At 39.1% G+C, this 15,977-nt stretch overlaps 1 protein-coding gene across 15 annotated transcripts in view; it reads right to left on the bottom strand.

Moving 5' to 3' along the window:
- Positions 1 to 2,292: 2,292 nt before the first annotated feature.
- The window catches only part of khdrbs2 (KH domain containing, RNA binding, signal transduction associated 2), a 73,756-nt gene continuing 60,071 nt past the window's right edge, over positions 2,293 to 15,977 (bottom strand). For 5 of the 15 annotated variants that reach the window (XM_069538395.1, XM_069538396.1, XM_069538393.1 and 2 more), the window contains 6 exons: positions 13,953 to 14,035; positions 13,169 to 13,227; positions 12,035 to 12,118; positions 9,461 to 9,513; positions 9,171 to 9,233; positions 2,293 to 6,817 (listed from right to left, as the gene is read on the bottom strand). In XM_069538395.1, the coding sequence (XP_069394496.1) occupies positions 9,464 to 9,513; positions 12,035 to 12,118; positions 13,169 to 13,227; positions 13,953 to 14,035 (276 nt within the window). In that variant the 3' untranslated portion in view covers positions 2,293 to 6,817; positions 9,171 to 9,233; positions 9,461 to 9,463. Of the gene's footprint in view, positions 6,823 to 8,005; positions 8,100 to 9,170; positions 9,234 to 9,460; positions 9,514 to 9,963; positions 12,119 to 13,168; positions 13,228 to 13,952; positions 14,036 to 15,977 lie in introns of all 15 variants that reach the window. The other 10 variants (XM_069538404.1, XM_069538401.1, XM_069538406.1 and 7 more) reach the window with 10 other exon arrangements.

Below are 15,977 nucleotides of genomic sequence, written 5' to 3'. Positions count from 1 at the left end.
TGGCACACATGTTAAAACAGCTAAGAGGCATTCAAACTTTCTCGTAGCATCTGCAGCTCTGTTGCAGGGAAAACAGTGGTAAGGGTGGGTTAAGCTGGTGACACGAATCAACGGAATCATCCGTGGACCAGGTCGTCTAATTTCGGTTCAGCCTCCCTGGCAAACAAAGGCCGCCACCTTCTTAGGCCACTAAGACTGTGTCCTTTCAAAGGAGGCCGCCCCTGTATTGGGAAACACACAGACTATACGTGCTAAATCCTGTTTAGATTAACATAGGCTGCATGAACAGTAAGTCTGGCTTTATGTCCAATCCAGTGGAACAGATAAGCTCTGCATCACTCTGCCATCATTAACCAGAATATTGTGGCATATAATCACCTCATCCTGTTCACTTCTGCCTTCCGTGTTCAACAGAAGCCCAGTTGCCAAGGAAATATTATGTTTATTCATAAATAGAGCTTTTTGTAATCTGAATATGTAGATGTATTTAGCAGCTTGTATCTGCATTATGCATGAAAACACTCTCAGTGGGACCAGATCTCAGACTCTACTGTTTGTTTTTAAGACATTATTCAGAGAAGATTGGTTTAGTTTTCCATAAGAGAGACTTGAGGCAATTTCAGACCTTGAGCCCAAACAGTTGAAAATCATTAGAAGGGATGGAAATGGAATATTTTCTTATTCTTTTTTGTGGCATATTAAAAAACACTACTCAAGTTTCAAGGGCAGCTACATCCTGCAAAACATTTCCTACAATGTTACGAACTTAAAAACATCTCTCGCGTTAAACGAGCTTGTGTTCGTTTGGGATGTCTTTTTATATGAGATGACTCCATCGGTAGAAAACATGGTTAGCCCAGATCACTTGCCGCTTACTTTATCCAAATGTGCCAAGCAGCACAACATGTCAAAACTCATCATCTCTCCAAAAATAGCTCTAATGAGCTGGGGGGCAGGTTTTTGTGCAAAAGGAAGCTAAGATCAGTGCTGTGTACAGTAACACACAACTCCCCCCCCTCCCCGAAAAATAAACTGCAGCTCAAGCTATACATCTTTACCCTTTGTCACCTGGCTTAGATCCCAGCCCGCTGTCGCGAGGGAAACATGAAAATCATCAAAACACGTCAAGGACTCTAACTCTGCACACCATTTCAGCAAAAGTGCGATGCTGGTGAAGAGCCCCCTTTTTAGACCTGGGTGATTATAAGCCCTCATTTTCTATTCTGGCTTATCAGGCAGCTGTCTAAACAGCCCTCCGTTTGCTCAGGTAGCTGTCCCTGGCTGAGGGGGGGGGGGGGGGGGGGGGGGGGGGACTGCGTGTTAGAGTTATCACCATGCACTGTTTTGCATCATTGAACATTTCTGGGTGCTCGCCTAGATCCTGACCCACTTTGGTGTCTTTGTATTTCCAATATTTAGATCCAGAGATATGAAGGAAGATATACGCCGTGCTGCGTGACAGGCTGTGTGGAGTGTACATCACGGTGCAAGTGAATTCAAGAAATGCCAGAATGAGACGTGCATGTTTTTTTTGATGAAATGAGTCTGCTGTGCAATTGAGCCTATTCTCCAAATCCCCCCCAAAAAAAGATAAGAAACGGATGATATTCTGCACTAAATCTGACTCTCTGGGCCTGCGAGCCGCTGGAGTCGAACGTGTTGCGAGGCGCCCTGGCTTTACAAGGCTATCGATTTATTGCTTCGCAAATCAAATATCAACAAACAAATCCAGAAAGGAGGCTTTCATGAACAATTATCCGAACTGCAGGCGTCCCTGTATTGCTCCTATCAATCTCAGATATGCGGAGCCACAGATGGCACCATTCATTATGACTACCACTCAGAAAATGACATATGCTGTGAGCTATGACTCGCTGCAGAAGTATATTCCGGAGGCAGCGTGACGGGTTGGGCTCGTAAAGTACCTGTGACATTTGGCCAGAGCGGCAGCAGCGGGCTCGACTAGCTTAATGAACTAACATGTTCGTGTTGGCAGGACTAAGTGAACCATTTATTAGTGGGCTGGGAGCAGACACAAGGTGCAGTCAGGTGGGTAATGACAGCGGCCGCCAGATGACAAGGCCTCTCAACACGGCTGGAATAAGGTGCAGTCGTGAATTTGTGGAGTGTGTTTCCAAATTTAAGTGAGTTTACTTGAGGCGATGCCGCTGGCCAAACAAACAAAAAAAAAAAGTAATACTGTAACATGTCTAATATCAGATGCAAGTTAAAGTGCTTTTACCTGAGGATATTTTTACATATCAAAAAAAAATGAGACGTAGATGCTTCAGCACAAGTTAAAGCTTTTATTGTCCACAAGGAATACGACTTCCTGTCGTCATCATAATGCTTCACAACCTGCAACAGAAAAAAAGAAGCACTTTACACTGAAAGTAAAAAACAAAAAGCAAAGCACAAAATGAAAAAAGCAAATATTTAAAGAAGCAGTTTCACATTTAGTAAATATGCCTATTTTATTTGTTACTGAGTGCCAAAGTGTCATGTTTTCATCACTGCTCAGTGATGCCAGAGCAGGAGCAGATAAAAACCTGAATCTACTGCAGAGTTATTTGACCCAGGAGTGAACACCCACTGCAGACAAAAGCCAGATGTGAGTGGTTGTTTTCGGGGGTTTGAGCAGTGGAGAGGAGGATCAAGACTGGATGTGTAAATGGCAAATCTTTCCTTTCAGTCTACATTATAATAAAACCAGAATGTTCAAAAATGCTCTACCTCTCCGCTAACTTCCGTGGAAACTGGTTGAGCAGTTTTTTGTGTAATCCTGCTAACAAACAAATGCAGATGAAAACATAACCGAGGGGAGGTAACAATTAAGAAATGTGCCTGTTTTTTTTGCTGGGAAATAGATGAGATTTATAATTTACAATTTCGGAGGTGTTGAACTTTGCTTTTTACAAAGACTGTCTCAAAGTTTCAGAGAAAAAAACAAAACATATCCTCTAATACAACAAAGGTTCTAAAAAAATGTAAAGAACAAATCATCTTCTACACAGAGAAACACTTGGAAAAGCTCTGTCACACACAACAGATACAGAACAAGAGGAATAATTACAGAGACTTAGACAAGAGAAGATTGAACAAAAGGTGAAACACATGAGGAAGAGATGCAGATGATCACAAAGGATGGGAGAACAGGACAAAGGCAGGAAATCAGGCTGGAGACACAAGGAGCATCATTTCAAAATAAAACAGGAAACAGAAATCAGAATGGAGCAACCAAACACAAATCCAAAACACAAGGAAAAAAAAAATCCATAAACCGAAAATCCAAATCTCCCAAAGTCTTTCAGAGTTCAGGGCTCAGAGTCATAACAAAAACTGGATTTCTGATGCATAAAACTTTCAATCTATAATGTGTAGGGATATTTCTGTGTGACGGATGTCGACGTGTCAGAATTGATTCTGAGAGGATGTAGGATGACACTGTGTCCTTGGTTTGCACTAGTTTGTGAATGCAGCAAGCCTTTCTGCCCTGAGTCTGACATTTTGGCTGGGTGTGCATCAAATGCAGTACAGTAATTCCCCTAGATCCACCCCCTGTCTCTTTATGAATCCCCCAGTTATAATCTGTCAGCGCTCATCTGACAAGCAGGGGGATGCTCTGTATGGAGATTGCAGCTTTTAGCCAGAGACAATCAGCTTGTCCTTGGGATGGAGATAGATGGAGACAGACTCTCACCTCACACTCTCACCTCAACCTTCTGAAATGAGCTTTTATTGTCTTGTTAAGAACAAATAGGTGCAATTATTCCAGAAAATAAGGCACTGAGCACGAGAGCTGCCACGAAAGAGCGCGCTGCCATCATTTATTTGTTCACGCAGCCGTTGACTGAATTAGTGAGAATGGCGCACTGCATATCTGAGGATGTCTCTCTCGCTTTCTCTCAGCCAGTCTGAACCCATAAGCAGATGGTGTCATCACATGACGGCAGAGTGTGATGGCATTTGTGCACCCTCTGTTTAACTATATATATATATATATATATATATATATATATATATATATATATATATATATATTACTGCTTTTCTTTTCTCATTAGTATGTCTTCTTATGACTTAGGAAAGGTACATGCTGAGATATATATACACATATTAGTTTTCTCACAGCGAGATAGATATGAAGATCAATATCCCTGTTGTAGTTGTAGTGTAGAAAGATTGGAAACAAGGGAGTAGTGCCTGAACATTTTCAGGGGCTGATGACGATGCAGATACATATTATGGGAGTAAAACATTTCCAATACCAATATATCAGCTAATATGTTTATTTACATAAAATGACAATGTTGTCTTGGTTTGATATTTTACAGTTTAACTATAGACTTTAGTAAACAAGAATGCATAAAAAAAACAACAAATAAAATACATACATTTAATTATGAACATTTTTACGTTAGAAAAACTAAACGTGGTACAAAGGGGCTGCTGTTGGTGAAACTAACAGAACACTGCAACAACATGGGTACTTGGGTTCTGAAAGGTAACGGTGTGAATAACAATGAGCAGATGACAAAGTCTTAGAATAAACAAAACCAACAACACAAACTCAGAGGATCAACTGAAGGTGTTGACCCTCTGAGGCAAACAAAGAAACTGAGCAAGGAAACCAAACCTCCTTATAAACCCTCCCAGCCTCAGATGATTGCCACCAGCTGAGATCCCATGTGCATCCCATTGCTCCTGATGAGCTGGATTCTGATCTCCACATGATCTCTACAACCATAACATCAGTAAACTGACAACATTTCTAATGTACAATTTGAACATGAATGTACGTCTTACTTGGTTAGTTTGTAAAATAAAGGTTTGCAGCACATAAACGCAAATACAGATATAAAAAAAACTCCCTTGATAAAACAAAGAGTAGAAATGACAAGCTGTGGTTATTTTAAAGACTGATTTTTGCTGCTAAGTGAAGCTTGTGGTTTAGATTAATTATGTTATATACCTCCTCAATATACTAACACAATGCATAAGCAATGTATCAATATATATTGAACTTTTGTTATGCTGCTCTGATGAAAATGATGTTGCAATAATTAATGATATTGACTTCTGTTTGGTTCCCTTGGTGAGATAGTGAATAAGACATTTCCAAAAATGTTGAACTATCCATTCCATTCTTTTTGGGAATCGTTAGCTACAGTTAATAAAACTGTGTCCTTACCTCCATCCCTTCAGGAGGGCTGAACATGAGCTCTATGTACATAACATACCTTTAGTCAAAATCAGTCACCTGGAAGTTATGATTAAAGCAAATTTTGACAGTTATTACTTGACAAAGTCCATCTAATGTGTTTTCCACATTTTCTCCCAGGTTGAACCAGTCTGAAACAGCTTTGTATACAGTGGGGTGTAAAATGTGACCAGTGAGTGGAACTAATGAGACATTCAGAGGGTCCCCATCAAAGCAGAGGGAGATTTCTTTTTTCTGAACTGAAGTATTTTATTTCTGTGGCCCAACAGGCTCGACTTGATGATAAAATAGTTCTCAAAGAACAAGAAGACACAGAATTTTGTTTTCAGGACTGATCTGAACTAGTAGAGCGCAAACCTCTGCCAGACAAACAACCCTACACGTCTGTCTCGCTCTTAGAAAACTGAAAAGGAGAAAGGATGGGGTCTCATATTCAGAATCCAATTGAATGAACTCAAAAGTCTAGACTGTCTGATTTTTATTTCCTGAGAAACTGCTTGGTGTTTGGTGCAAAAGGTTATTCTGATAATTAAAAGTAAAGCTTCGCAGACACCATCACCTCCTTACCTGCGAGTCATGAGTCAGTCTATTCCATCCTCATCCTTTCTCTTCAGGCCAAAGTCTGAATGCATCTCTGTGTATAATAAACACAAATTAATATAAAGCATAATGCATCTTTACTTTTTCATAGGAGCAGATGCACAAACAGAAAGTTTTCACTGCATAGACTCATGAATATTCTATTAAAAGTGTTGCCAAAGGTGATGAACTTGGCAAAACAACCAAAATCAGGACAAAATTCACTGCGGATCCACATCCAAAGTCTTTAAACACCTTACAGACTCTTTATTACAAATCCTTATTGTAATCCGAACGGGAGAGGAGTTTCATCACTGGCATTCACTTTTAAAGAAATGCACCAACATCGGAATATCGGGCTTTGGGACTTCAGCTCTTGGCCAGATTCATGCTGGCAGAGAGCTTGTTGTGAGAGTGGATCTGAGAGCGGATTCTGGCAACGGCTGCATGAACATCACTGGCACAGGCAGCGTTTTCAGCGACACTGATCTCCTGCAGCTCGTAGGTGCAAATTAACATGAAGGAAAGTTTTAAGAAATCAACAAAACATGAAATTATAGACTGCAACATTTACAATAATTCAGTCATAGCCATCTTGTTTCATTCTTGGCTGTTTCCAAACTGCTCCACTTGTGAAAAAAAAGGGTCTTGAATTCAATTAACATTTTATTAACACTTGTATTTAATAGAAAGCTCAATGCTGCAGCTCACTGCTGATTTACAATAGTGTCATCCTGCAGAAAACAGCCTTGAAAAACCTACTGTAGGACAATGTGATCTACTGCGAGTGCAAACCGAAACATCTTGTTAATTTCGCTTTAAGTCGACACAGTCATTCTTCCCATAGCCTCGACAATTAATCTTTTTGCGACAAAGACAGCTTTATAGCCGAGTGCTTTATGGGGAACAATTTGAAATACATACCAAGCTACTTTCCTGACTGATGAAGGACCTGAATGTGTCTGATGGCTGAGTACAATCTCCAGTCCCCGGGGAGCTGCGTGGTGTCTGTGCCTTCTGCTCTGCAAGGAAGCACAAGAAGGAAATAGTATTCTGTGAAAATAACGCAACGGGAGCATGATGCGATTCATGTCACATTACTGCAGAATGAGAATATGTCGCATGGAGAATGTGTCATAATTGTAGAATTTAACTGAACCGCACTTCAGCACAGTAGGACCGCAGCGACAATGTTTCCTGTGCATCGCTATCGAAACAGCTCAGCCTGTTATGTATAGCTATTATTTTTCTACACCATATGGGAGGTAAAGCAGAAGCCAATAGCATTTCTCTTTTTTTTTTTCTTGAAATGTTTCATATGTTGTTCAAGCAACTGGCTCATCATTATGTGATAATATATGAGAAAGACAGATGGAGAATAATGGAAACTGTCTTGTTTTTCATCCATGTGTCTTGGCTGCGTCTTTGTTTTCTAAAGTTAAGATAAAAGTACTTTCATTACATCTGCAGTTGCGCTGTTTCAGCCAAAAAAACAGATTGTTTCTCCAGAATGTGTTCATTAATCAAAATGTTTCTTTTTGCAGACAGATCTCTTTTGTTTCCCCGACTCAGAATAACTACAAAGCAAACTGTGACACTTGAGACTGTACAACGTTAAATGTCTGTGAATCATTATTGACCCAGTCTTTGTTCACGATTAAATCTTTCTTTTCACAGGAACTTTAGCAGAGCCTGATGTGAAGAATAAAACAAGCTCTTCATTTGTCTTCATAAGTATTCATGCGTTTCACAAATTTTATTTTGATGAAAACTGATGAGAGTAAAGAAGAAATCCCACATTAAATTTGAAATGTTTATTTTACATTCAGTATCAATACTTTGGTATATATTGCTGGGTTAGCGACCATTGGTTGTACACTATTGTCTGTGATGCATTGTGGGAAACAATGAGTGCACTATATAGGGTATACAAAACCTCACAAAACATTCGGACACCACAACAAAATGGCAAACTCACTATAAAGTGCACCGTATATACTCTATACTTCCCCCTGGTGTGTGTAGTAATCTTAATTCACAGATTTGATTAGTTGAGTGATGTCATGTGAGATAATTTACAACACATGCAATTAGTCTGTTAGTTTTCTGGGCCTTTACTGTGCGTAAAGACCAAAAAGTAAAAAAAATTACAAAATAAAATCATATTATTTTTGTGTATTATACAGATAGAAAATAACGACTTACAAGAGAAAAGCAACAACCTCTGATTCACTGCCTTGAACTTCTGATCGGCTTTGTTCATAAATCTTGTGAATTATCAGTGCCAGTGTGCAATTACCTTATAATACATTAAAAAAAAAGAAATGCACCTTTGGAAATACATCAGTAGAAAGGCATGAATTATGAATAGGGTTGCAGGTACAGTTTCTATCCATAGGGATTAAGTGTAGCTGTAATTTGCCAAGCTTTAAAACACAGAATAAAAATAGATACAATAAGAATATTCCCAGAGAGAAAACATGCAAATGATTGTTGAAGAAGGAATAAAAACAGTAAATATAATTCTTATTTGTATAGTTCATGTGCAGAGTTCTTTACTTTCAGCCACGGTGAAAATAAAAATAAACTCGTCATTACTCTGCTGTTCTTCTGAAGGTAATTATTTCTAAACACTTTGCAGCTTTAGTAAACTTTTGTTTACTTTTTCCCGCTCCTTTCTAGTACTTTAATTGCGTATCAGTGCTTTTTTTCCGGGTGTTTTTAATGAGCTGTCAGAGCGTCCTGTACAGTAGCTGATGTAAATGAGCTTTAATGACTTTGTGAGACACAAGACTTATAGTTCAATGCTTTAGGATCAGTGTGGATGCAGTGAGCCTCGTTTATGACACGATCACAAAATATAAATGTATACCAATTTCAAGTTTGTAAGTTTGAAAGTGTAAAGCTTTGCAAAATGAATTAAATAGGGGAGGCTAAATGAGTCAAACCTGCAGATTTTCAGTTTATTATGTTTCACTTAAAATATTAAAGGAGACATTTTGTGGCTATTAAAGTTCTGCACAGTTAAAAAGTTTAAAAGGCTGAGACCCCTCCTCAGTAGTCTGGTCGATGCTTATGTTCACATTTGCAAAATGCACATCTAGTGGCTAATCTTGCCCCCTAACAAAGCCAGGAAGGTGGAGGCGGCTGACCAATCACAAAGAGGTGGACCAGCTAGCCAATCAGTGCAGACTAGAGACAGAAGCTTAAACCAAGTGTTTCAGACAGAGGCTGAAAAGAGGAGCTGCAGCAGTGGACAGTCATTCAAATTATGACCCTGAATATGAGCATGATATGTCTCCTTTAAAATGAATCAATTAATCACATTTTATTCTGTAAAGAGATTAACAGGAAAAAAAACTGTACAAACCTCAGAGAGAGCGGGTGTGAGAGATCCCAGGACGGACAGATGTGCAATAGATGCCAAATGTAACTGAATGAATAAAATAAAACAATAACAGTAAATACAACATTGATTAGAAGAAACAGTTTGTAACATAATGGAGACGTGTGTCAATGTTTAAAGTATTTATACATTAGAAAATGTCTCATAGAGATGAAGGGAACAGCAATGACAAATAAATTGAGGAGTTATTGTCAGTAATGGTAGAATGAATATGATTGGTGACCACTAACAATAGTAACTCCTCCTCCACTCACGTGTTATATTCTTCTCTTCTGTGACCAGATCACTCTACAGCATCGTTCTTCATCTACACAGGAGAGAAAAAAACATATGATAAAGAATATGCAAGTCCTACAAATCACCACTGATAAACAAGTATACACTGACAGACTGCATGCAATGTTGTACACATGCATTGTTTACAACATGTAGCACAAAACACTCATAATATTCCATCACTGTGAAAAAAGTAAACCAATTCAATGTGTTATAAATTCATTCATTTATCATTTTATGAAGTGTTTTGAGCAAATTTATTTATATCACTGATGTGATGTTTAGTTTGCCGCACATTATTTTTTATTATCTTTTACTAAAAATGTTTTATTTCTTTTTATCACAGTTTAGTTGGATTCCTTATCTAGTTAGAAGATAGACAGGGATTTAAAATTCATTTAGTTGGGGTTAAACAGGGCAGGTTTACTTTTTTTTAAGTGGAAGTTAGCAGTTAAATTAGCATTATTGTTACTAGTGTTACCTGCTTAGTGTTTAGTCTTCCTTTCAGTCAGTTAATGAGAGCCGGGCCTCGGGTGTACTAATCACAAGAGGGAATTCAAACGGCTAAGTGGACTTCAGCTTTGACGTTTGGAGCACGGAGAGTTTCAGTGTGACGTGTACTGTGCAGCTTCGTAAGGTTAGATGACAGAAATGCAGAGAGAGGTTAACAGAGACATCGATAAAGACACTACATACCGAGTGTGCTGTTTTATCCCACTCAGCAGATACACTAAAACCAATATCTACATCCTGTGCGGCCGCTGAGCGTATTTAAGACATTATTGTGATAGAATACGAGGACTTCTTACCTCTTTTAACTCCAAATCTTTCTCAGAGTCAATCAGTGTGTCTGATTAATGAAGTAGAACTTCAGAGGATGGATTAGGAGAAGAAATGTATTAGTTTCTAAATGATAAAAAAAGAGTGATGAAAGATTCAAGGACGACTGAGCGACAGGAAGATTTAACAAGTGATTCATTTGGGACAGGTTGGTGGGCGTTCTTTATGAGACGGGTTAGCCGATACCTGAAAGCACACGTTAGGTTAACAAACTAGAAGCAGATGTCAGGTTTTAGCTCCGTAGCCACCTATTTAGACAGTCTTACACACTGTTGAGGTTTATGTTGTTTTTATTAAATGCTTTATGTACAAATACAGATTACACACAGAACAGAGCACTTATTATAAATTACACACTGAATATTGCTGATCGCTTTCAACCCCCTCCCCCCAAAAAAAGTGTTTTGCACAATTACGATCTCACATCTTATTTTTTTTCAAATCACAACGTCACTAACTTTAGTCTGTCGTATCCGATTAACCATCAGGGTCTCATACAGGTAGAAGCAGTAGCAGTATCAGTTGTGGGGAAAGTTTTTCTGAACATTAAACATGTTTAAAACAAGTGTTTGGGACGTTGAGTCACTTCGGGTGCTTTGTGTTCAGGTCTTAGGGGTTTAGTTTCCATCTGTTGCCTTTAGTGGAGTTTATCAGGTCTTTTGTGTCCAGATCAGTGTGTGGTTCTCTGTCCTTTAATATAATAACATTGATGCAAATCAAGCCAAAGTTGGAATTAAACAGGAAGTGAAGTGTCTGCAAATACACACTGATCTGCAGCCAAAAGACACAAATAAAGGATTTATGCTAATGAAGCCATATGACAATTAAATTTGTGGGAAAACTAATTTGTCCAAACAAGCCAGACTGAATCTCATAAGGTTGGATTTGAGCTGTAAAGGTATTAGTCTGGGAAAGATTCACTTAAACCAAACTGAGCCCCACAGCCTGAACAATCTGTGAACTGTGGAGAGAGAGGTGAGCGAGATGAAATAAGATTATTTTTAATTTAATGTGAGCGCTATGTTGGCTCTGCATCTGGTTATAGACTCATCCTGCCTCTAAATGAATTTTGGTTTGACCAAATGCGAGCTTAACAGGGTTTGTGCCCGGTTGTCTTATACTGTAATAAAATGAGGAAAATGTCAATGTGTTTTGACAATATAAAAGTTAAAAAAAGATTTTTAAGTCAACCAAAAAAGACAATATTCTATTTTCTTTCATTCTAACATGTCTCTCTGTCAACTCACAGAAAGACAATTCTTTGATTGCCCAATCTGACTAACTTGTATTATCTTAGACTTTGATAATCTGTCCATTAAAGGCAGTAAATGTAAACTATCACCCTTTGCCAAAATCTGAGACCTAAGACATGGGAAAGATTCTGCCGTATAAAGTCAGAAATCTATAATAACTGTATTTCTTTGGAGGTGGAATAAAAGGTGTGAGGCCGAAGTGAGGAACAACTTTCCTGTGCATTGATTGAATTTCTTTGTTCTTCATAAAATAACTCCATTTATGAGTATTAAAACCCCAAATACTGCAATAATGTTAGATTTTGTGAATTTGTGTGCTATATGCGGTTATTTTTATTTCAATTTCTTAAGGGGCGGACGAAAAAGTCACAACTTTCCATGAGGAATAAAAAAAAAATTATAAACAGTTTTTTTTTTAAAGTTTGGAGGTCACATATCTGGAGCACCGTCAGTATCTACCATAGGGATGTTTCCTGTAGCCCCCTCTTGTCAGCCGTAAAACTGGGGCTTTGAGACTGGGACGGGCGGTCGGCCACTCCTCCTCTGTGAAGAAAACAGTTAAAGAGACGTTGTGGAAAGCTGCTGCAGTGACTGTGCAGTGAGGGAGCTCATGTCACAAAGTCAGACTGTGAGCTCAGGTAGTGTCCGCCGTATACCCTCCCACAATCCATTTAACCAAAGACAAGGAAATTCAAGCGTGCAAATTCTATCCCAGCTACTGCAGAGGCCCCCTCGCCACAGAAAATTAATTTCATAAGCTCTGTGCCCTCTGCTGGACCAATACTGCGATCTGACAGTCAGCATCTCCTCCCTGAGAGCCAAATTACATAAAGATGGCCACCTCTGCTGCATGGCACATTGCACCGCTTCCAAATAAGAAAGTGTTTATGGAGCAGAAAATCAAATCATTGCCCCCTTGGTTTTGGTTTGGTCTGACCTCAACACCCCAGTGCACAATTCATTGTGCTGAAAATGAATGAGCCTGCAAACCTGCTGCGGCGACCGGCCAATATCGCCACTGTCATGTGACAGCCTTATAACTACACCTTTTGCTTATATTGAAGTTTTTTTTTTTTTGCATATGTTGGTTTATTTAAAGGTTTGAGGAAATTTGACGACATCTGATTGTGAATTTTCAAGCAGTTGGCGTTTTGGACCGAGATACAGCATATATAATTGTATGCACAGCGGCGGTCACTCAGCCGTAGCCCCGCAGCCTTTCTGGAATAAGCCTATGAGGGCACAAATCCAAGAGGCAAAACACTCAACCTTTACAACGGCCACTGGACGGCCCCCTGAGCTCGCACTGGCACATTTATGGTTCTAGTCAAATGCAGAAAGTAAGGAAATGAGTGAAGCGTGCAGGAAGCGGCTCCCTGGGTGAGGATGATTAGAAGTGTTCTGGAACCACAAGGCTTTTCCCTTTGTTTCTCTTCTGTCAAACATCTTTTAAATATCAGAGACGCAGCGGCCAGGGTTGTATTTAAATTTCTTTACATATTTCAGGACTGAATTTAAATAAGATCCAAGGATGTTTGTCACCCATGTTTAGATCAGTAATGTTCAGCTGAGTACATAATAAACTCTTCTTACCATAGTTGTTGTAGGCTTCATCACTGGTCGCGAGTCCGTATTCATAGTAATCTGAAATGCTAAAATCAGACAGAGGGGCAACATCACAGTCAAAATAAAGAAACATTTGTTCATATTTCTGATTTCCTTGAATGTGGATGTAACTGAAAAATAAAAGATACTTCGTCTACTTTTAAAATTGTAAATCTTAAGAAATGTGAGACAACTGAATATTTTCACTGAGTAATTTTACATCTGGGCAACGCTTTTAACCGACGTTACTCAAACAGGAGTAAATAGTTGCTGGGGACTATTTTCAGGAGCAGATTCAACACATCCAATGCTCCAGTGAGTATTTACAGCAGTAGAATGGTGTGTGTGGGATTAACTCGGGTGCCCATGGTGCCATGTTGGTTACTGATGAGTTTTTAATAGTTTCTGTGTGACAGTTGAGCTCTGTGGCACAGGGGGGATGAGCTACGTCAGGGTTTTGCAACAAAAGACTTGTTAGTGGGTTCCATTCATTGCTGTTGTTGTAGTTTTTTGACAGTTATTCAAATATGAAATGTCAGCAAATTTGTCTTTTAGCCAAGATACAAGGTGCTCATATGAATATTGGAAGTGAACAAAGTGATTTAAGAGCTGGTCTCTACTTGTTATTAATGAGCAAATGCAGGAAATTGTGAAACACAGATAATCATAGAGCAGCTGCTCACAGAGGACGTGTCACACGCTGCTTTGCAAATAACAGTGGACAGATGGTGATTGAGAAACGTGTTGATTGACTTCAAAATTAAAACATCACCTCTTTGACTGGTTGCTGTAGTTATCCTCATAGGCCTCGTAACTATCGTCGTCATATTCTCCTCCATATCCATCATCGTAGCCCTGTGAGCAAACACACCACCCACACACACACACACAGACACACACACACACACACACACACACACACACACACACACACACACACACAGCTTAAGCATTTGGGTCGACCTGCTCCTCATCTTCATCCAGTCTAACTGTTTAGAGATGAGCATAAAAACAATCAATTCTTAGTTCCACAGGCAAAGTCCATTATTTTGTGTCTATAACAGGGAGAGGAAGCAGGAAAAAAACTTCCATGTCCAGCAGAGATTATTGATTAAGTTCTGCAGGAGCCTAATGGACACCTTTTGAGGCTTAACAGCAATATGGATCTCATCTATTGATACGTAGCGACTCGGGGGAAACTAGCACAAAAAGCTGGCTAGTAACTGCAGTCATGTTCAATAACACTGAAAGTGGCTTAACAGCATGCAGCACGCATTAAAGACCTAAATTTATGAGAAGGTTATAGATGTTTTGTAAGTGTCTCCCCCCCGGCCTCTTGTAAGTACTGGTAACAACTCTACAAATATAAGAACCCTATCCTGTGCAGCTGTAACACACCTTTATATTACTTGAGTAAAAATGTTTCCTGAAAAAAAACAGACCAGACTGTTGACCTCCTCAAACACAAAGGGAAAATCTCTATATGTAAAAATGTTTTATGTTTTGGTCATCAGGAACGTAAATGTTTGTAGTATCAAGGAAACTCCTAATGAAACGGCTTATCCAGTCTCTTAATCCCATTTTTGACTCTTTTTCATCAACCCACTTATGCAAGTAACCAGGTTTTGGTGAGCCACCATATTCTTCTTTTGATTTATTTACCTCTCAAGTGTGTAATGTCCACTGGGGACAGGGTGGACATGTCACAAAATACAGTTTTTGTCCGGTTTTTTACATTGTCAGTTGATTTACTCCTCACACTTTCTTCAGAGCTGCTTTCAAATACGACTGTGAACTCAAAAATTAAAAAAAGTTTTATGAGCAGAGGTGAGCTCTTGATGGACTTTATGCCTCTTAGGCAACACCCAGGCTGCCTGCATCTTATTTGAAGAGGTTGCCGGAGATGAATTCAACCTAAGAGAAGACTGTAGGCATTATTCTGTTAAATGGTTTATTCATGACAGCAGGAGTAACCAATCTCAGCAGACCAAAGGTTCACGTAAACAGCTTAACCTGAATAACACCATCAACTGGAAAAACTCCAAAGAGTGCACAGAGCAGTAAACTTCACTATTGTCTGCTTTTGTAATTGCTGGATCTCACTCATTTAAGGAGATTTAGTGGAGTTTAAAGTGCTTATGTTTCTTTTTACCATGATCTAATCTCTTCTAATCCTTCCCAAGCCCGCTGTTTCAAATCACGCTCCGCCATACATGCAAGTGTTTAGTTCTTTGTCAAGATCGAACACATTTAAATCAGCACAGTAAAATGCACCAAAAGCATCATCTCTCCTTGTCTGCCTGTAACAGCAGAGTAATATCATCTTGCAAAAGCAGACACAGTGAGTGTGAAGGACATCCAGTGCAGCAATGCAAAAAAAAGTGCATTTATGACACGTATGCACATCCTCTCCTTCTCATGTCGGGTAACGCCATTTCAAACCACTCTGGTTCCTGTGTGGCTTTATTTGTGTGAAAACGATTTTGACTAAATTAAAGTTGGGGATTATGTCAGGGATTAAGTTGTTCAGGGGATCCAATACTTCTCCTTTTCTTGCATGAGTCTTTCCCCACAAAGGCAGAGTCAGAGACCTGCATATCTCAGTAATTGACCATTTTATTAACAGTCCCTTATGACAAATTGCTCCACACTGGACCATAACTGCAAAGTAATCAGTGGATTCATTTCACTCATTATAAAAATAAACCGAAAGTTTAACTACATAAATACAGGAATGTGAAGTTGTGTAAGTTTTATACAGTAGCATTATTGAGAGGGACATTTTCACCTGTGAAGC

This window comes from Paralichthys olivaceus, chromosome 14 (genome assembly GCF_024713975.1).
Source record: "Paralichthys olivaceus isolate ysfri-2021 chromosome 14, ASM2471397v2, whole genome shotgun sequence".
NCBI lineage: Eukaryota > Metazoa > Chordata > Actinopteri > Pleuronectiformes > Paralichthyidae > Paralichthys > Paralichthys olivaceus.
The sequence above is the reverse complement of the archived record's forward strand: the minus strand, read 5'-3'. Positions and strand labels throughout refer to the sequence as shown.